Source organism: Vulpes vulpes, chromosome 4, assembly GCF_048418805.1.
Source record: "Vulpes vulpes isolate BD-2025 chromosome 4, VulVul3, whole genome shotgun sequence".
Taxonomy (NCBI): Eukaryota; Metazoa; Chordata; class Mammalia; order Carnivora; family Canidae; genus Vulpes; species Vulpes vulpes.
The window spans coordinates 59592278-59613674 of NC_132783.1; the positions used below are offsets into that span (position 1 = coordinate 59592278).

A 21397-nucleotide genomic window follows, 5' to 3' on the forward strand; every position below is an offset into this window, starting at 1 on the left:
CTGTTTCATTTTCCTCAAGCTGGAACCTTGCTAACTAGTTTCAGTTTCCACTTTCGTTTTTATCTTGGTTTCCAGTTTAACTTGGTAACAACACGCCCATAAGTTACATCATTAACTGTTTATCTTATAAACCCCTTTGCTGGGGCCAAGTCCTTTGCACATCCTCCAGACTGGCTGGATCTCAGAGGAGCCCATCAGCTCAGCAAAACACTGCAGAACCGCTGTCTAATTCACAGCAGGCATGAGGTAAGGATTTCTCTACCTCTCTACCTTTCCGTCTAAAGTTTTGGAAAAAATGTTAAGCAATACTACCTCAAGAGACTTAGTTTCAGTGATGTCAAGTTTCCTTACTCTTCAATTTGAGCACCTGCTTGTGGATGGAGTGTTCATTAATTCACGCATTTTCATTTTTGTTAGCATCAGCCTGAGGAAGCTGACCTCAGAATAAAGCCCAAAGAAGCAGAGGGATGCAGGAAAAGAGTTTTCTAGGAAGGGAGAAAATGACCCCCAGTCTCTGACATTCTTTTCCCTAAATTTCCTGTCTGACCTGGGGAATGAATGGACATTGGTCTAGAAGGAGACTTTGCTTTTTGCTGACTCCTCACTGTGGGGGAAAAGTGGGACCCATAGAGCTGGAGGAGCCACAGTACTGGGTTCTCTCAGATTCTTGAGGAAAATGTGGTGGCAGAAGCTCACTGCCAACAAGGACAACAAGACCTTTCTCTGTAGGCTTCTGGTCTCACTATCTGTACCACTGGGCGCCCATGTCAGGTCTTCCCAATCTGACTGGATGTAAGGTTAGCAGATTACTTCTCCCCTAGGGAAGCCAGGGGTCTGCAGATCTTGATATCCTCTGGGCCGCCGGGCTTGGCCAGAGTCGTGCACTTGGGAACATCCACATCTTCCTTAACTAGGGGCCCTAATGTGGGAATTTCTATATTGTCTAAACTGAATCTTGATTGAAACCACCCTTGATATCAACAGACTAAAAACCAACTAATTAATATTGACTTTCAAATTTACCCCCGGTGCTCCAGTGGACAAAATTTTGAAGGGACAAAAGTCCCAGAAAATGCATAATTGCACACCAGGGACCCTCCTCCCTGGTCCATAGACAGATGGAATGGTTTATCACTGATAAAGAAAACAATAATTAATAATAATCATCTTATAAAAGTAGCTATCACTTCCTCAATGCTTACTGAATGCCAGCCTGGCTTCTAAAAGTATTCTGTAAATTCTTATAGTTAACCCTCAAAAGACAGCAATGTGGCAGGTACTCAAATCATACTGATTTTGCAATAATGAATCTTAGATTTAGAAACATTAGGGATCACACAAATAGTAAATAAAGAGCTGACACATGAGCCAGAGTCTCTATTGAGTGATGCTTTATTTAACTTTTAAACCAATGTTTCTTTATTTTTTAATGTTTATATTAGAGAGGTGGGGGGAGGGGCAGAGAGCAAGAGATAATCTCAAGTAGACTCCCAGTGGAGTGTGGAGCCAGCATAGGGCTCCATCCCAGGACCTAGATCATGACCTGAGCCCAAACCAAGAGTCAGACTCTTAACTGACTGAGCCCACCAGGTGCCCAAAGCCAATGTTTCTTAAAGTATACCAGTGGGGAGTTCATGAGATCATTTCAGACTGCATACTAATTAGTTTTTGTTTTAATGCTTTTGTGTTTATTTCAACATCTACTAGAGGAAAAAAATATATATCATTTGTAGAATTTCTGTTCAGGTTAGTAGTATGATATTTTATTGTGATAACATATATGTATGATAAAATTAGCCATTTTAACTACTTTCAAGTATACAATTTCATGGAATTTAGTACATTCACAATGATATCCAACCACTGCCAGTATCTACTGCAACAATATTGCCATCACTCTGAGAAGAAAGCCCGGCCCTTATAGCAGTCACTCTCCACTCATCCTTCACCCAGGCTCTGGCAACCATTAGTCTGCTTTCTCTCTAGGGATTTGCCTACTGTGGATTCTCATCTAAAAAGGAAGCATGCAAGAATTGATGTTTTGTGGCTGCCTTATTTCATTCAGCATAGTCTTCAAGGTTCATCCATGTTGTAGCAGGGGTGAGAATGTCCTTCCATGTTCGGGCTGAATAATATTCCATGGTATGCATATTCCACGTTGTGTATCCATTCATCCCTTTGCCATTTGGGTTGCTCCCACCTTTTGACTATTGTGAACAATGCTGCTATGAATAGAAGTATGTAAATATTTGTTCGAGTCTCTGCTTTCATTTATTTGGGGTATATACCCCAAAGTGGCACTGCTAAATCATATAACAATTCTATTTAATTTTTTGAAGAGTCATCACCATGCTACATAGCAACTACCCCATTTTACATTCCCAGTACTAATGCGTAACAGTTCTAATTTTTCCACATCCTTGTCAACACTTGTTTTTTTCTGTTTTGCTCTTAGTAGCCATCCTAATGGGTTCCATACCCATTAGCTCATTAATACCCAGTAGCTCATTAGGTTTCCACTTTGCATTTCATTAGTGATTGGTGATGAGTATCTTGCATGTGCTTGAAGCCATCTGTGTATCTTCAATGGAGACATATCTGTCTTTTGCCCATTTTTCAGTCAGTTATGTTTTTTTTAAATTAAAGATTGATTATTTATTTGAGAGAGAGAAAGAGTGTGTGAGTAGAGGGAGGGGTAGAGGGACATGGAGAGAGAGAGCACCTCAAGCAGACTCTTAGATGAGCAGAGAGTGCGATTTGGGGCTCAATCCCTGGGACCCTGAGATCATGACCTAGCTGAAGGCAGATGCTTAACTGACTGAGCCATGCAGGCACCCCCAAACACCATTTGTTGAAACACCTTTCCCCACTAAATGGTCTTGGCACATGTGTCAAAAATCATTTGGCCTCTGTTATTGACTTAATTGTGGCGCCTAGTCATCTGTGGAAGCTCTTACTCCTGCTGTGACTGTATTTAGAGTTAGAGCCTGTAAGGAAGTCCTAAGGGTTAACTGAGGTCATAAGGGTGGGGCTTTCTCTGAAAGGGCTGGCTGATATCCTTGAAAGCAGAGGAAGTGTACTCATTCTCAATCTGTGCTCCACATAGAGTAAAAGTCATGGGGTGCCAGCAAGGGCCCTTATCAGGAAACAGATCAGTGGGCACCTCGATTCAGGACTTACAGCCTCCAACTGTGAGAAATTAAATGTCCTCTGCTTAAGCCACTGAATCTGTGATACATCATTATGGTAGCCCTAGAAGCTAATGCAACCAGATATGCGAGTGTTTATTTTTAGGCTCTCTATTCTGTTCCACTGATCAATATATCTGTCTTTATCCCCATACTACACTGTTTGCATTATTGGTAGCTTCGTAGTAAGTTTTGAAATCCAAAAGTATGAGACCTCCAACTTAGTTCCTTTTCAAGATCATTTTGGTTTTTCAAGACCCCTTGAGATTCTATCAGAATTTTAGATGGATTTTTCGTTCCTACAAGAAAACACCATTGAGATGTTGATAGCAACTGCACGTAATCTGTAGATTGCTTTGGATGGCCTTGACTTCTGAACAATATTAAAGCTTCCAGGCCATGAACATAGGATGCCCTTTACTTCATTTTTTTTTCTTAACTTTTTTCAGCAGTGATCTGTAGTTTCCTATGTACAAAACTTTCACCTCCTCAGTTGACTTTATTCTTAAGGATTTTATTCCTTTTGATGCTATATTTAAAGAATTGCTTTTTAGATTTTTCATTGTTAGTGCCCAGAAACACAAACGATTTTTACATGTTGATTTTGCAATTCTGCTGAAATCATTTCGCAGTTCTAACAGTTTTTCTGTGGAATGTTTACGATGTTCTATGCACAAAATCATAACATTTGTAAACAGAATCATTTTACTTCCCCTTTTCAACTTAGAATGTGTTTTATATCTTTTCTTGATCAATTGCTCCAGCTAGGATTTCCAGTCCTACGTTGAAGAGAAGTGGCAAACATGAGTATCCTTGCCTTATTCCTGATTTTATTTTATTTTATTTAAGATTTTATTTATTTATTCATGAGAGACACACACACACACACAGAGGCACAGACACAGGCAGAGGGAAAAGCAGGCTCCATGCAGGGAGCCTGACATGGGACTTGATGCCAGGTCTCCAGGATCACGCCCTGGGCCTGAGGCAGGCGCTAAACTGGTGAGCCACCCAGGGATCCCCTTATTCCTGATTTTAATGGAGAAGCTTTCAGTTTCTCACCATTGAGAGTGATGCTAGCTATGGAATTTCAATATATGGCTGTGCACAGCCATGCCATGGAATATTATGCCCCAGTAAAAAGCAATGAACTATTGATACACTCAACAGCTTGAATGGATGTCGGGAGCATTGTGATGAGTGAGAAAGAGGCCATCTCAAAATGTCACATACTTTATCATTCTGGTATACCACTTTCTTGAAGTGACAAGAATTATAGTGATGAAAACAAGTTAACAGAGGCTAGAGATGTTTGCTGAGGAGCAGGGAGGGCCACAGGTGTGATTCTGAAGGAAAAGTGTGAGGGAGATGTTTGCGATGATAAAGTAGTTCTGCATCTTGATTGAGGTGGTGGTTCCATGGATTTACTCCCATGATGAAATGACACAGAATTGACACATCTTGTCCCAATGTCAGCATTGACATTATTGTACTGTCATTCTGTAAGGTATAATCACTGAGGAAAACTGAGGGAAACTTAAACTGGACCTCTGTGCAAATATCTGCAAATATCAGTGAATCTACAACTATTTCCAAATCATAAGTAGGGGAAAACACTTGGTGGTACAAATATCATCTCCTTTAGGTGGTCTTAATTTGTTGCAAAAGCTACAGACTAAGGTCCTGAAATGAATAATATTTCCTAAGGTTCCACATTTCTGACCTGATTACAGATACAGGAACACAGGACACTCATAGCATCTAATATGTATGTTCTAAGAGCTTTACAGAAACAGGCTTATTTATTTGCACCCAACTCCAGACTCCGGTGTGGTGAGTCTATCACTATCCCCATCTTACAGATGAGACTGAGGCACAGAGGGGTGACTTGGGGCAAAGTGGGGAAGCCGGTGTATGAGACTGAGAAAAGTGATTCAAAGTCCGTGTAGATCTTAAGGACTTTAAGGAAAATCAAAGCACGTGTGCCTGTCCAAGGCTCAGTTCTAAAAAAGGAGGTGCTTTTATCTGCTTCTTTCTGTGGGTTGTTCCTCATTCAACAAAGAAAATCTGTTTTTATTTTTATAGTAAGAATGTGGATGAGATCAAAGATAAGCTGGACCAGCTAAGATGTCACTTTACATGGGAGTTGCTATTTGAAGACACTGAAATGCCTGATTTAGAAAACAGGATCTTGGATGAGATTGAGTTCCTAGACACCAAATACAAGGCAGGAATCCACAACCTACTGGCCTATGTGAAACATCTGAAGGGCCAAAACCAGGAAGCCCTGGGAAGCCTGAAGGAAGCCGAGGACCTAATCCAGCAGGAACATGACATCCAATCAGATGTGAGAAGTCTGGTCACATGGGGCAACTATGCCTGGCTGTATTACCACATGGACAGACTGGCAGAGGCCCAGGCTTACCTGGACAAGGTGGAAAACACTTGCATGAAGTTTGCAGCTCCCTCCTGCTATAGGATGGAGTGTCCCCAGATGGACGGCGAGGAGGGCTGGGCCTTGCTGAAATGTGGAAGGAAGAACTATGAACAGGCCAAGGCCTGCTTTGAGAAGGCTCTGGCAGAGGACCCTGAAAACCCTGAATTCAGCACCGGGTATGCAATCACCATGTACCGCCTAGACAGCTTTAACATGGCTACAGAGGCTAGTGAGGCATTCTGCCTGCAGCCCCTAAAAGAGGCCATCAGGCTAAATCCAAAAGATGTGTATATTAAGGCTCTCCTTGCCCTGAAACTTCAGGACCTGGGACAAGAAGCTGACGGAGAAAAGTACATTGAAGAAGCACTGAACAACACATCCTCCCAGACCTATGTCTTTCGATATGCTGGCAAGTTTTACCGTAGGAAAGGCTGTCTGGATAAAGCTCTTCAGCTCCTAAAAATGGCCCAGCAGGCAACACCCTCCTCTGCCTTCCTGCATCACCAGATAGGGCTTTGCTACAAGGCATTCATGATCAAAATAAAGAGAGCTGCAAACTGGCAGTGCAGAGGTCAGGATAGAGAAAATGCTGACAAGATGATAAGATTAGCCATATTTCATTTTCAACTTGCTCTGGAACAAAAGCCCACATTTGACGTTGCTTATATACACCTGGCAAGTATGTATATAGAGGCTGGCGACTACAGAAAAGCTGAGGACACTTATCAAAAGGTGTTCTCCTTGATATCCCTTGATGAAGAAAAACTACAAAAGATACATTTCCACTATGGTCAATTTCAGGAATATCAAAAGAAATCTGAGGTCAAGGCAATTATCCAATATTTAAAAGCAGTAAAAATAGAAAAGATGTCATTGACAAGGGAAAAAAGTATTAATGCTTTGGAGAAACTGGCTATAAGGAAACTTAGTAGAAATGCATTGGATGTAGAAAGCTTGAGCATTCTTGGGTTCATCTACAAAGTCAAAGGAGAATTGAACAAAGCCCTGGAGTACTATGAGCAGGCCCTGCGGCTGGCTGCTGACTTTGAGAATACTGGGACAGGATTCCTAGGCGTGGAAATATAAACCACGTTCACATTTTATTTGATTTTAGGTAAACATGTCAACTCTAATCATCTAATCATTTTTTCAGCTTGCTACTTTAAGAAACATATTTAGTAATCTACCATAGCAATATAAATTTTTAACAATTATACTCAAACCTGATAAAATATTGGTTGTATTCAGAAAATAGTGAAACACTGTGGAAGGAGCCTCGGTGTCCATCGAAAGATGATGGATAAAGAAGATGTAGAAGATGTGGTCTATGTATAAAATGGAATATTACTCAGCCATCAGAAACGACAAATACCCACCATTTGCTTCAACGTGGATGGAACTGGAGGGTATTATGCTGAGTGAAGTAAGTCAGTCGGAGAAGGACAAACATTGTATGTTCTCATTCATTTGGGGAATATAAATAATAGTGAAAGGGAATATAAGGTAAGGGAGAAGAAATGTGTGGGAAATATCAGAAATGGAGACAGAACATAAAGACTCCTAACTCTGGGAAATGAACTAGGGGTGGTGGAAGGGGAGGAGGGCGGGGGGTGGGGGTGAATGGGTGACGGGCACTGAGGGGGACACTTGACGGGATGAGCACTGGGTGTTATTCTGTATGTTGGTAAACTGAACACCAATAAAAAATTAATTTATTAAAAAATAAATAAATAAAAATTAAAAAAATTTTAAAAAAAGAAAAAAATAGTGAAACAAAATATATACATCTCTGTGTGTGAGAGTGAAAGGAAGCATTTCTCTATGAATGTTATATAGTAGAAAAACAGTTTTTTGAGTAGATTTGTAGCAAATGAAGCATTGGACTTTCATAAAATAAATGCTTAATTCATTTCACCAATAAACAGTTTTCAGCATTAGATAATGAATGTGGTGATATAGGGGAGGAAAAACTCTTTTTACTCTACCCATCATAGGTTCACTGGCCAGGACCCCATGATTAGACTGACATGGACAGATTAACAAGAGAAAAACAGAGGCTTATTAACACATGCATCGCACATACACATGGGAGTGCCCTGTAATGAGTACCTCAAGGGGTGGTTAGAACTTGGACTTACATAGAAATTAACATTACATTTAGAGAAGGTATAAGAAAAGGAAGGGGGGACCCCTGGGTGGCTCAGTGGTTGAGTGTCTGTCTTTGGCTCAGGGCATGATCCTGGGGTCCTGGGATGGAGTCCCACATCAAGCTCCCCGCAGGGAAACTGCTTCTTCAGAGGAAGAACTCTGCCTGTGCCTCTGACTCTCTCTCTGTGTCTCTCATGAATAAATAAATAAAATCTAAAAGAAAAAAAAGGAAGGGAACCTTGAGTTTCTATGTGGCAAACTCTAGGAAGGTAAATATGTGGGAGAGATGGGAGAGATTAATGGAAAATAAGAGCGAGTTAATAATGTTTGTCATGTAGATTTCTCTGGTAGTGACTCTGGGCTGATGGCTGGCATAGACTTGTCTATAGGAATTGAAGGGACCAAACTTTTTATCACTGAAGGGATCAGAGGTACATAGATGCAATCTTCCCTACTCACTTGTAACTAAAACCAGAGATATATTAGATCGAACAAAAATGGCATCTCATAATGCTTATGTTTGGGGAAGGAGGCCAGGTGGTGCTAAAATGAATCTGATCACTGCCAACTCTCTCAGAGTGAGAAATATTGAAGGTAAATAATTGTTGGATCATTGGTTGATTCTCAACTAGGCAACTCTTCCCAGGTATGGCTACCCATCATTTGTCACCAGAAAACAGAGCTCATGTATGCAAAATAAATCTCTGGATTTTGGGTTGTGTTTTGTGAGGTGTGTTTGATGATCTGCAGAGACCATGGTGATTGGAGTGTCTTACAAACCTAATACCATCTCTCTAACCCATCTCTGCCCTCTCTGAAACAGGCTTCTGCACCCTCAGGTCTCAGTAGCTCTAACCTTTTCAACAACGTGGATGTTTGTAGAGAAAGACAACAAGTAGCAAATCTGTAAAAAACAGATGCCTTTTGGTATTGAAAACACTATTGCCAAGCTTACACATGACCATCTCCAAGGCATTACCAAGAAATCTCTTTAAATTGACAGCTGACTTCCAGGAGCTAGCTATGGAAATGACTGGCAGAACCTCAGATGGTGTCCTTACTTAGAGCTCCCACCACTAAAAATTTCTCCAAGTACCTAGGAAATGTCTCTTGTGTCCCCTAAATCAGGCTGGGCCACAGCTCCTACCATTCACTGCTGTTAATACTTGAAGCCAGATCTTTGCTAACTGCTCTCTGCATACCCCTGCAAGCTCCAGTTCCTTGGGGATCCTCCTTGGCCATCGACATCTCCATTCTCATGGTGCCTGCATTGGGAAGGAAGGCCCCTTCCTCTAGCCTGCCCCAGCTTGAGTGACCTACCCTCAGTCTGAATCCACAGCTTGTGGCTTGTCCTTAACCAGACCAAATGTGATAACAGCTGCCTCCACTCTGGAATCCCACGTTGAAGGGAGCAGGTCTTCTCTGACATTCCCCTTGCTAGCCACCATTTCACCTAGGTGTCCTTGTGAGTTCCAGGACCATCCTCAACTGCTCTTCGCCTCTGTTCAACTCTCCCTCTCCTACCTGAAATCCAGCTCCTGTCTCTCACAGGCTGTGTTGTGAGGACTAACACAAATGAATTCAAACACACGAGGGTATGACTTATAGCACTGATTCTCAAGGAGGGAGGGTGTGAGGGAAGAAGAGAACCTTGCCCCTGAGAGAGAGAAAGTTGCTTTTGGCAATGTCTGATTTTGTTTGTCACAGTTGCAGGATGCCACTACATCTAGTGGGTGTGGAAGGACGCTGCTTTAATATCTCATGTTGGGTTGCTCCCCACAATGTAGAATTATTCAGCCCAAATGTCAATAGTGCCAAAGTTGAGAATTTCTGCCCTATACCCATTGCTTAGAAGAGTTAGTTTCCGAAGCAGAATTTAGATCAACTGCCATGTTTCACTTTCTATCTCCCTTTGTGCCTAGTTGCTATGTTTTACATATTGATTAGAATTTGAAAGACAATGCACTACTGATCTTTCCAAGAACTCACCCAATCCAATAGTCTGTGAAAAAAGATCAATATTCAAATTCCATCTAGTACTTTTGGCATGTTCAATACCCACTCAACAGCCAGGCTTTTGTTTCTTCTCAATCCTGAAAAGGTATCTTCTTTTAAAATTTTTACAGATGGTTTTTGTCTTTCTGAATTCGAATTCTTAAACAATATAAGTAGATAACCAGGATTTTTTTTTTTCCTTTTATGTTCACCTCTGATTACTTAGTAGCTATCCATCTAAACCTTAATAAGCAAAGACAATCTCTTGGCCCAGATATGGTTAAGAGAAAGGAAGGGAAGAAGTAGAAATGGGCAGAAAACATAATCAACACACCGAAAACTTTTTCAAGCCCTGGGGTGCTATTGGATTTTTCTACATCTTTGGTAAGGAGAAAATTCTGGGTTTACCCTTCACCCACAACAAACTGTTCAGTACCTTTTCTAAAATGGCTTCCTGCTTAAGTTAAACATTACAATAGCCTTCAGGACTATGATATTACCTCTCTGATCTCCTTTCTTATGACTTTTTCCCTGCTCTTAAGGCCACTCCAACTATGCCATCCCCGTAGGGCAAGTATACTCCTACCTCCTGGGGTTTGTACCTCCTCCTTCCCCTACCCGAACTTCCTTCCCTGGCCCTATAACCTCAGTGCTCCTTCACCTGCTTCAGATCTTTACTCAAATGCCATTTACTCAGTGAAAACTATCCTCCTCAGCATATTAATAATGGAAAACACCCTGCACTGTAACCCTGACCATGCTTTTCCCCCACAGCACCATCTGCCGCACAATGCTTTATCTGATCTTTATTATTTTTATCTACTCCTTCTAGAAATTAATTCCATGAAAACATTTCTCATTGCTATATTGACGGTGTCTGGCACAACACTTGGCTCTTAGCAGTTCAATATACTCTGTTGAATCAATGAATGAATGATCAAAGTTGAAGGGGACAAGAATTTTAGCGTATGGGTATTTGGCATTTTCTGCTTAGACTCTCAACACCACCTCTACCTTCATTAGAAGCATATTTGTTGGACACTGGCTCACGGGTGCCAACGTGTCCCGGTGGACGCCCCAGAGACTCAGACCCCAGACAGGCAGATGCAATTAGCAAGAGGGTTTATTGGACGTTTGCGCAAACGGGCTCTCCGCCTCCGAGGAGGAAGAGAGCCCCGATTAGCAATCACAGGCATCTTTTAAAGGCAAAAAGACCGCTTAATGGCAAAGAAACCGGGGGAGTAGCGTAGCATCCAGGTTATTGATTTCTCAACATGAACCTGTTCAGGGACATTTCAGTCAGGGCTGGGGGGGGAGGGGGAATGGTTCTCTTATCTCAGACAACCAGAATATTTTTCGTTGCTCAAATTCCAGGAAGGCGCAGGGATGGGCTGCCTCTGGATTAGGGCTGGCCCTACTTACAAGGGGCGGGAGGTTTGTTCATATTAAATGGAACACCTGGGTGGCTCAGTGGTTGAGCACCTGCCTTTGGCTCAGGGCATGATCCCAGATTCTGGGATGGAGTCCCACATTGGGCTCCCCTTGGTGAGCCTGCTTCTTCCTCTGCCTGTGTCTCTGCCTTTCTCTGTGTGTCTCTCATGAATATAATAAAATCTTTTTTAAAAAAGTGTATTAAACAAGGCACAGTTGGCAAGGGCACAGAAGGTAAGCAGTGTTATACAGCTCTAGATAGTTGTATAAATCTTTCGGCAAAGCCTTTCAGCACACAGCCATTAAATTTTAAAATGTATGTTCATTTTGACTCCAAACTTTCTCTAACTTTACCCAACGGGAATAATGACATGGGTGGGTTGTATGGTAGCGCACCTGTGTTGTTTGTTGAATCAAGATGGGAAGCAGGGACTTCTTTCTGCTTAGGATGCAGAGATATAAAGAGCATCGCTGCAACCCTTATAACAAAAATAACGCAGAACAATCTATTGTCCTTCTTTTTTTAAAAAAAAAATTTATTCATGAGGGACACATAGAGAAGCAGAGACAGAAAGGAGAAGCACGCTCCTCACAGGGAGCCTGATGCAGACTCAATCCTCAACCCCTGAGCCACCCAGGCGTCCCTCCTTTTTTTTTTTTTTTTTTTAAGATTTTATTTATTGGGGAGAGAGAGGGAGAGTGGGCGCACGAGCAGGGGAAGGGGCAGAAGGAGGGGGAGAAGCAGAGACCCCGCTGAGCGGGGAGCCCCGGGCTCAATCCCAGGACCCCAAGAGCACGGCCTGGACGCAAGGCAGAGGCTGAACGACTGCGCCACCCGGGCGCACCTCTCCTGTCATTTTATTATCCAAAAAAAAAGGGTCAGTTGAGTGGCCGCGGACCCGGCGAGCTAGGTGAGGGCCCAGACCCGCGCCCAGCGGCCCCGCTGCGAACCCCGCCCCAACCCCGCGCGGCTCCGGTTCCGCAGACTCGGCTCCGCGCGCGCAGCGGCTGTTTCCTGGAGCGGGGCCCGCCTAGGCCGGAAGCGGAGTCGCCCTGCAGCTTCCTTTGCCGGCTCCGGTGCACACTGCGGGGCGCTGACCCGCCCCCGGCCCCGCCCCCGGCCCCGCCCCCGCCCGGGCTCCGCACCCAGCGCTGGGGCCGCCTCCCCGACAGCCCACCACCACCAGGGGTGGTGCACTTCTGCACTTCTGCCTCCTGACTGCCTCACCACCAACAACAAAACAAAAAACAAATAAAACTAGTAATATGAATCAGGATTTTGTCCATTGCAGACAGTAGAAACCTAATTCAAACTCGCTTAAATAAAGAAAGTTATTTCTTTAAGTAAATAGAGGTTCAGGGGTAGACAGGGTGATCCAGGCAGGACTGCTAAGGCATTGTCATGAGCATTCTCTTCTGTCCTTCTCCTGCCAAAGCCCTGTTGTCCACTCTGTTAGATTCCTTCTCAGGAAGGCTGTCCCCAAGCTTGGAAAGATTGTCCACTGGCAAATCCAACCTTATATTCTACTAGTTGAAAATTTTTAGAAGGAAGAGAGATATAGCTCTAGCAAAAGTCCCATTTCAGAAAAATACTTCAATTGGACTATCTCTGAATCAATCACTGGGACCAGGAATGTGCCTTGCCAGACTGGAGTGAACATGAACAGCCCATGTCAAATCATGTGGACTGAGAGTGGAGGGAAAAGATGTTCCAGAAATGAAATCCAAGAGAAGGGATCCTCACCAAATGGAAGCTGTAGATGTCCACAGCCCTGGGCTGTATACACTTCCGGAGTCAATTCTATGGACCTTGGCTGCAATGCTGAGTTCTAACTGCCTGTTTACTTATAGGCTCTGTATGAGCAGGGCCGTGTCTCCATCAGGGTTCCATCCCCAGGGTTGTTTAGAAGATCTTGCACATAGAAGGCTGCCCATAATGAAGAAATATCTCCTATCCCTTCCTTTCTCCTTCATCTAGTTTCAGAGATCATGTTTCCAGTGGGTTCTGCAGAAATTACACTGGGCCTCACACAAGGGGAGCTTGTAATGTGGAGTGAATGTATTAAGGGCACTGATAAGTTCATAATAGTTGCCCACAACCCCAGAGGTCAGAAGGATGTGGCACTTACAGCAAAACCTACTGAGCTTACTCAGCCTCCTTTTGTCTTTTTCTTATCTCCTTTGAAATCTGTTACTCTTCTTATCTATCTCAAACTTATGCTTTCCCATCTCTCGATAGACCTGGTTGTTCCTGTCTGTTTCTGAGCCTTTTCTCCCCGTGGGGTTTCCTCACTCTCTCCCTCCTTCCCTTTCTTCCTCCCTCTGAAAAAATGATATATTGGTATGGCTTCTGGGTCTCCTTTGGTGTACTTCTTTTTCTTATTTTTCATTTCCCCTCTCTCTTTCTACTCACCATGCAGAAATGGGATTTTTATGTTTGTTATTGACTATTTATATATCTATGATTCTTAATTTTCCAGGCTAGTGAACAAAACATTTAAATTTCCCTCTGTAAAAACTGGTGGCACTGGGGGGTTAGTGACTGCCAAAAGGCAATCAATACCCTGCCATCTTTCCAGGACTTGTTTTGCAATAAGTAACAAGAAGTTAATGAAAAAATCTCTAGGATATAGCTGTACACAGAGGAAACTACTACAAAGTTATAGGGGCCTAGTGTTTCAACTGTAAATTCCAATAGAAAGTCAGTTTGGTTGCTAAGCAGAGAACAATGTGTAAGGTTTAAAAATTGACGTATTTCTTCAAAAATTTAAAGACGATTTTATATTTGACAGTGAAATTCCTAAGAACCCCCTGAAGGCCATCCTGGAGTTAGAATGTCTTAGAATGTTACTTTGCGTGGAATTTACTTAAGGAAGACATTCTGTTTGATGTGGAAGATACAATTGGGCAGCAGCTTGAATTTTTCACCACAGAATCCTGATTTACTCTTTATAACCTATTGGCCTGCATGAAACACTTAAAAGGCCAAATGAAGATGCCCTGGAATATTTGGACTGAGCAGAAGCTGTAATGCAGAGAGACCACTCAGGCAAAAAGGAAGTATGACATCTGGTCACTTGGGGAAACTATGTGTGGCTGTATTGTCACATGGACCAGCTCAAGGAAGTTCAGAAGTATTTAGACAAGATAGGGACCGTCTGTAAGAAACTGTCCAGTCCTCTGACTATGAATTGGAGAGGCCTGAGATTGATTGTGAGAAAGGGTGGGCACTCTTGAAATTTGGAGGAAAGTATTACCAAAGGGCAAAAGCAGCTTTTGAGAAGGCTCTAGAAGCAGAACCCGATGATCTAGAATTTAACATCAGCTATGCCATCACAATATTTTGGTTGGACCATTCTGACCACCACAGGCCTACGAAGAGCTCTTCTTTGGGCCCACAGAGGAAGGCTGTCACCCTGAACCCAGCAAATGCCTACATTAAGGTCTGACTTATGCCAAAGCTCCAAGATGTGTTGTGCCCAAGATTGCGAATCCGAGAAACCACCAAGGAGCCGACGCCAATGCAAGTACATGAGCGTTTATTTACAAGCTCGAGCTTGTGTCCAAGTATACCCAACACAGAGGAGCAGGGACTTGGACCCCGAGACTAAGAAGCATAGTAGTGTTATAGGGGTCCGTGGCCAATGAGATTGTAACATACGTAGAAAGTTGCACAGTCATGTCGGTCCACACGCAGGTGGCCAATTGAATTAGGATTCACCCTACAGTGACCATTTGAACTAGCCTATTATTCTGGTTAGAAATGGTGCGCAGGTTTGGCGGGCAAAAGAGGGGTTTTCATTCCTTGGCAGTTAAAGGTCAGAGGTCCCGCATTCCTATGTGTGCTAGGTTCTTTTTTTTTTTGTGTGTGTGTGTGTGTGTGTGTGTGCTAGGTTCTGATAAGGGTGTGCTTAATAGCTGCCTGTTAACAGGCAGGTCATGTGGGAGGTTTTACATGAGATGGCGGGTGTAGCACAAAATGGAGTTAGTCCTGCTCTGCTTGTCCAGGGGTAGGGGATTTTTGTTAAATTTCCTGGGTCCCACAGATGTACATGCAGAAGCTGAAGTGGAAAGGTATTTTGAAGAAATCCTGGACCAGATATCTTCCCAACCTTACGTCCTTTATTACACGGCCAGATTCTACAGGAGAAAAAAATTCCTGGGACAACGCTCTGGAACTTTTGAAAAAAGGTCTTGAAAGTGACACCAAGGTCTTCATTCCTGCATCACCAGATGGGACTTTACCAGAGGGCACAAATGAGCCAAATCAAAGGCCACAGGCAACAGACCTTCAGGGGAGGATAAATGGAGAGTGGATAGGCTTCTTACAATGTTGCTCTCTCATTTCAGAGTAGCTGTGCAACAAGACTCCACGTTTGCATTTGTCTACACAGACCTGGCCAACATGTATGCTGAGGGAGTCCAGGATAGCAAAGCTGAGGAAGTCTTCCAGAAAGCCCTTCAACTGGAGAACATAACTGATGATCACAAACATCAGCTCTACTACTACTATGGCCACTTTTAGGAATTCTACTGTAAATCAGAAAGTACTGCCATCCACCATTATTTAGAGGCCTTGAAGATCAGAGACTGCTCATCCCTCTGTACCAAACTGACCAGTGCTCTGAAGACACTGGCTGGGAAGAGACTTGGTCACAATGCTTCAGACCTGCAGAGTTTATGAGCCCTGGGCTTTGTTTACAAGGTGGAGGGAGAAGAGAGACAAGCTGCTGAGTACTGAGTGGGCCCTAAGGATAGACCCAGAAAATGCAGTGTCTTGGATTCTCCTGAGCTTCAACTTTCTATTTAAATACATACTCTGGGGGGTGGGGTGGTGGTGGGGAACCTGGGTGGCTCAGTGGTTGAGCATCTGGCTTTGGCTCAGGTTGTGATCTGAGGGATTGGTGTGGGATTGGGTCCCACATCAGGCTCCCCGCAGGGAGCCCACTTCTCCCTCTGCCTGTGTCTCTGCCTCTCTCTCTATATGTCTCTCATGAATATATAAGTAAAATCTTTAAAAAAAAATAAGCAGATTGAAAAGCTGGGAAAAATGTTAAATGAATGGGTACAGTATATGTCCTCGTTCTACCTCCATAGATTACCAAGGTTTCAGTGATTTGGTTTTGGGTTTGGACTGGGTGGTTCTCATACCCCCAGTTTCTGGCCTCTGGTTAATTTCTTCAGCATTCCAAAGTTACTTCTGCGTAGCTTTTTCTTTTGCCTAAAAGTTTCAGACTTATTTTCCTGTAGATCTTCCAGGAAGAGTTCAGCCCTGTTTTTGGTTTGCATATCCACCTTGAAGGCTATACTGCTTAAGGGCTTTTATCCCCAGGGGGCTATTTAAATTGAGATGCTGCAGAAAATTGCTTCTCTAATGTTTCTCTGATTATTGTCCACAATTATATTTACCACCACAGTATTAGTAGAAAAGAGTGCCTTGTGATTAGATTCTCCACACTGCCACTGCCATAAGATTACAATGTATATTTTTTATGTTACTATTTTTAAATATCTGTTATGATTTTATAAAAGTGATGATTCTCATTGTAAAATTTTAAAAAACCGAAGCAAATGAATTTAAAATTTAAGAGCACTTCCCTCACCCTAACCCAATTCCACACCTCCATATGCAACCTTCCAGATATTTTTTCTATGCATATTCAAACATACATCCATACTGCAATGTATTTCATGAATTAATTTTTTTTAATGTTTGTTTTACTTAACTCTCTGCTGACTTTACTAACTTCATTTGTTTATTCAAGAAGGAAGAACAGGGAAGGGAATGATCTTTACTCAGGTATTTCAGAAATTCAGGACTGATGTCCTAACCTGTCAGTAGAAACATTTGTCACATTTTGCAGCACATATTTTATTTTGTAGTAAATCATTTTCCTCCATTGGGAATGATGTTGTAATTAAGGTTATGTTCCCAAGTAGGGACTCCACAGACAATAAAATAACAATTATGGTATCTAAACAGTAATACAGCTATAAGCCTCTATATTTAAATGTTAGACTTTAATTCATATTAAATGACTTTAAAATTCACTAGATATTAAAACATTGAAGAATTGGCTCACAAGATTATGGAGGCTGAGGATCATAACCATGGTCCACTGTCCACAAGCTTTAGACCCAGGAGAGCCCGTAATGTAATTCTAGTCAGACTCCAAAGGTAGAACTAGAGGTATAATGCCATAAGCTCTAGTCCAAGTCTGAAGGCCTGAGAACCAGCAATGCCAACAGTAAAAGCTCCAGTCTAAGGAGAGAAGACCAATGTCCAGCTCACACAGCCAGATAGACAGTATTCACACTTCCTCCCTTTGAGTTCTACTCAGGCCCTCAGCAGACTGGGTGGTGCCCATCCACTCCTGGAGGGCAGTCTGCTTCCACTTGTTCTCCTGAGTCAGCTGCTAATCTCTCTTGGGGACATGGTCACAGGCACCCAGAACTCATGTTTAACTAGACATCTGGGCATCCCACAAAATCCCAGGGTCCCCTGGGCAAGCTGACCCACAAAATCAACCTGTAATTGCATCCCGGGGTGAGGTGCCTGGCAGGAGCACATCACAGTGACCATGTTTATTTTCTCCACAGTGAGGTCAACAAGAATTCTCTGGAGAAAATCCTTCCACAGCTGAAATGCCATTTCACATGGAACCTACTTAAAAAAGATGGTGTCTCACGTGATCTAGAAGATACAGTGTGCCACCAGCTTGAATTCTTAAACACTGAGTTCAAAGCTACAATGTACAACTTTTTGGCCTACATAAAACACTTAAGTGGTCACAGCGAGGCAGCCCTGCAGTGCCTAAGGCAGGCTGAGGAGCTGATCCAGCAGAAGCACTCTGATCAAGCAGAAATTAGGAATCTGGTCACCTGGGGTAACTATGCCTGGGTCTACTATCACCTGGGCAGATTTGCAGATGCTCAGATTTATGTGGACAAAGTGAGACAAGTATGTGAGAAGTTTTCAAATCCATACAGTACTGAATGGCCATTGGTTTTTTCAGTGACCAAAACTGCGGGGGTCCTCTGCACCCCAGGTCACACTGGCAACTGTGGGCACCACTGCTGTGTGTTGACACTGGTAGCTCCTGCTCATCCTTGTTACTAACCTTCTATATATGTTTTAGCTTTGCCAGTCTCTGGGTGGCGCAAAACCATATTAGGGCCTTTGCATGGTGCCCTGAAAGGGTCAGAAAGCTGGGTGCTCACCTGGCTCTTTCTTTTCTTTCCCAGCAAGACCCCTTTTTGGCTGGGAGTTCCCTGTTGGCACTGAACAGCACCAGCCAGGGCAGATGGAACTAGGGCAAAATGAAGCTGTTCCCCTCTTTTTGAAGAGTTATTCTCAGTGTTTTTTTTTTTTCCACTGCTGCTGAGTTTTGTTAGGTGGATTCTTGAGCTATCCCAGAATTGCTCTTATTCACAAGTAAGGTGTGTAACTGTTGACCTCAATTGAGGGAGGCAGGATCCCCTACTTCACCATCTTGGTGACATCACTCTCCAACAGTTTTGTGTTCCATTTTGTTTGTTTGTTTAAGATTTATTTATTTATTCATGAGAGACACAGAGGGAGGCAGAGACATAGGCAGAGGGAGAAGCCAGCTCCTTGCAAGAGAGCCCGATGTGGGACTCAATCCCGGGACTCCAGGATCACACCCTGAGCCAAAGGCAGACACTCAACCACTGAGCCACCCAGGCATCCCTGTGTTCCATTTTCAAATAAATCAAATAATCAACCACAAAACTAAGTCACATCCCATGATTGATAAATATATATAGAACTTACATTTTAAAAAATCTTACAAGAATCCCATAAAGTAGTTACTGCTGCCATTCACTTTTTAGTGAGGGAGAAACTGAGGATTTCAGTGGTTAGTCATCTGTCTAGACTCACAACTGTGTTGAGTGGTAGAGATTGGATGTGTATGCAGACCAGACTGACAAGTCCATACTCCTTGATGGTATCTCACTACAGAGGACTGAGATCCCACAGCCCCAGCTCCTATCAGACAGCCTTTAGCAATTCTCCTCAGTCACAATTGCCAGCCCTATTCCCTGGCATATGCAGCTGAAGAATAGACTTTCTGAATCAAGGCTCATACATTTTATTGCATATAAAGAGTTTCCCTCAAAGGAAGTAACAGAGGCGATCACAGCTCACCTGCTTAATGCCAGTCCTCATCCTCTCCCCTACACCCTTCCCTTCACCTTGAAACAGTACTCACTTGGCACAGCCTATCCTCTGAAGGTAAGTCCCAGGCAGGCTCAAAACTCTTATACACATTAAAACACCCAATTAAGAGCATTTGAAGATTTTTAACACTACCCACTGCAATGCAATTATAACTCTTTTTCTGCCAAATTCTACAGAATCCAAAAGAGCACAAACTTCCTTTCCAGTTCCCTGTCCAGCACCAGGTGTCCGAAGGATAAAGGTTAGAGTCTCCTGTATCAGCCCACTGAGGAGGCTGGAGACCACAAAGAACTGCACATGTGCAGAGCAAAGGGCTGTGCCTTACCTTCCCGGTGTCATCAGAGGTCCCATTATTTACAGTTCAGTGTCCATAAGTCTCTATGGCGTCTCCTTTAGAGACGCCCAAAACAATCTTCTCCCTGGACGTGTTGTTTTTACAATTCTAAGGACAGGGTTTAAAAGTGGGCTTTAATCATAGCCTGTGTTTCAACTACTGACATAAAACTACCACAGACATATATATATCACAGGTACATCTATAGCATTCATGAACATAGGTAAAACATTTAAGAAAAGCTAAAAACAGAGGCCAAAAATTTAAAAATGTCATATCTATGATTATCCAGATTTCTCTTGAGTTGCAAAATATGTTTGCTTGGGAAAATTATACAAACATTAAACAAAATGAAAAAATCCTAAAAAGAAATATAATTCAAAAGAAGACCTCCTCCTTTTTAGAGTTAACTTTAAGTTAAACTCTCACATTTTTATAAAGAGTACTATGCTTTGTGACTATCTCTTTATCAAATAAGACACAGTGGAAATCTTTATTAGTAAATATATTTTAACAATATAAAATTCTTCCTTTATGTCCATGATGATAATATATAGTCCAGGAGGGTTATGTGTTCAAAGAAAAATACATCTAGACATATATAAGAAATGTACAGTCCATATGAAGGAAACTACTGAACTTCAGTGAATAATAAGAGATTTGAGTAAATGGGCACCTGGATAGCTCAGTGGTTGAGCATCTGCCTTTGGCTCAGGTTGTGATTCTGGTGTCCTGGGTTTGGGTCTTGCATCAGGCTCCCTGCAGGAAGCCTGCTTCTCCCTTTGCCTATGTCTCTGCTTCTCTGTGTTTTTCATGAAAAAATAAATCTAAAAATCTTTTAAAAAAAGATTTGAAAAAAAAATAAATAAGTAAAAAAAGATTTGAATAAAAAGAGGTAAAAATCATTTTCCTAAATAAGAAGATGAAGTATATTATGGTGTAACATTCCAAACAAAATCTTCACAAACTTTTGGACATTTTTTGTTCTGTTGCTAGGACAAATGTAAATTTTATTGTAGAATAGTGAGGCAGACATTTTGTGCAAAGGCAGACCGAAGCTGAACCAAAATGTCTTTTTTGTAAAGATTATTTATTTATTTATTCATGAGAGACGGGGCGGGGTGGGGGGCACAGAGACATAGGCAAAGGGAGAAGCAGGCTCCATGCAGGGAGCCTGATTTGGGACTCGATCCAGGGATTCTGGGATCATGCCATGAGCCAAAGGCTCAACCCCTGAGCCACCCAAGCATCCCCCCAAATGTCTTTAATAGCTACAATAATCTACATATTTTAGTTCTGAGTCATGAAAAAACAGCAATACATAAAGTCTTAATATCATGTAAGAATCTAGTATGTGTTAATGTTACAATTTGAAAAAAGTAGAAAATAATGAGCCTCGCAGGGTAACTGATGGTGTCTCTAGACAACTAGTAAGAGTAGGTGTTTACCTCCTATATTGTAATGAATACATATCTGTAAGTATAAGTATTCTTAATGGAAATATTAAATTGTAAACTATCAAAGTTCAAAAATTATGAGTTTCATAATTTTAATATTGTAAATGCATGACACCAACAGCAGACAAAAACTTGTTTAAAAGTTTGAATTTATGAAATCTTGACTTCAAAAAGAATCCTTCTGTAGACAAGTTTTAGAGGACA

The 21397-nt window shown here is 42.4% G+C and overlaps 1 protein-coding gene and 1 pseudogene across 2 annotated transcripts; both read left to right on the forward strand.

Moving 5' to 3' along the window:
* The first annotated feature begins 3 nt into the window (after nucleotides 1-3).
* Nucleotides 4-7371, forward strand: LOC112912456 (interferon-induced protein with tetratricopeptide repeats 1-like). Of its 2 annotated transcripts, XM_072755850.1 has the most exons (3): nucleotides 108-246; nucleotides 1987-2142; nucleotides 5274-7122. In XM_072755850.1, the coding sequence occupies exons 2-3, from the start codon at nucleotides 2117-2119 to the stop codon at nucleotides 6709-6711; spliced, it is 1464 nt and encodes a 487-aa protein (XP_072611951.1). In that variant the 5' UTR covers nucleotides 108-246; nucleotides 1987-2116; the 3' UTR covers nucleotides 6712-7122. The 2 variants fall into 2 exon arrangements, with proteins under 2 accessions (XP_025844936.1, XP_072611951.1); XM_025989151.2 differs by lacking the exon at nucleotides 1987-2142 and having other exon boundaries at nucleotides 4-246; nucleotides 5274-7371.
* A 2705-nt stretch (nucleotides 7372-10076) lies between these two features.
* LOC112912452 (interferon-induced protein with tetratricopeptide repeats 5-like) lies at nucleotides 10077-19641 on the forward strand (annotated as a pseudogene).
* Nucleotides 19642-21397: the final 1756 nt, after the last annotated feature.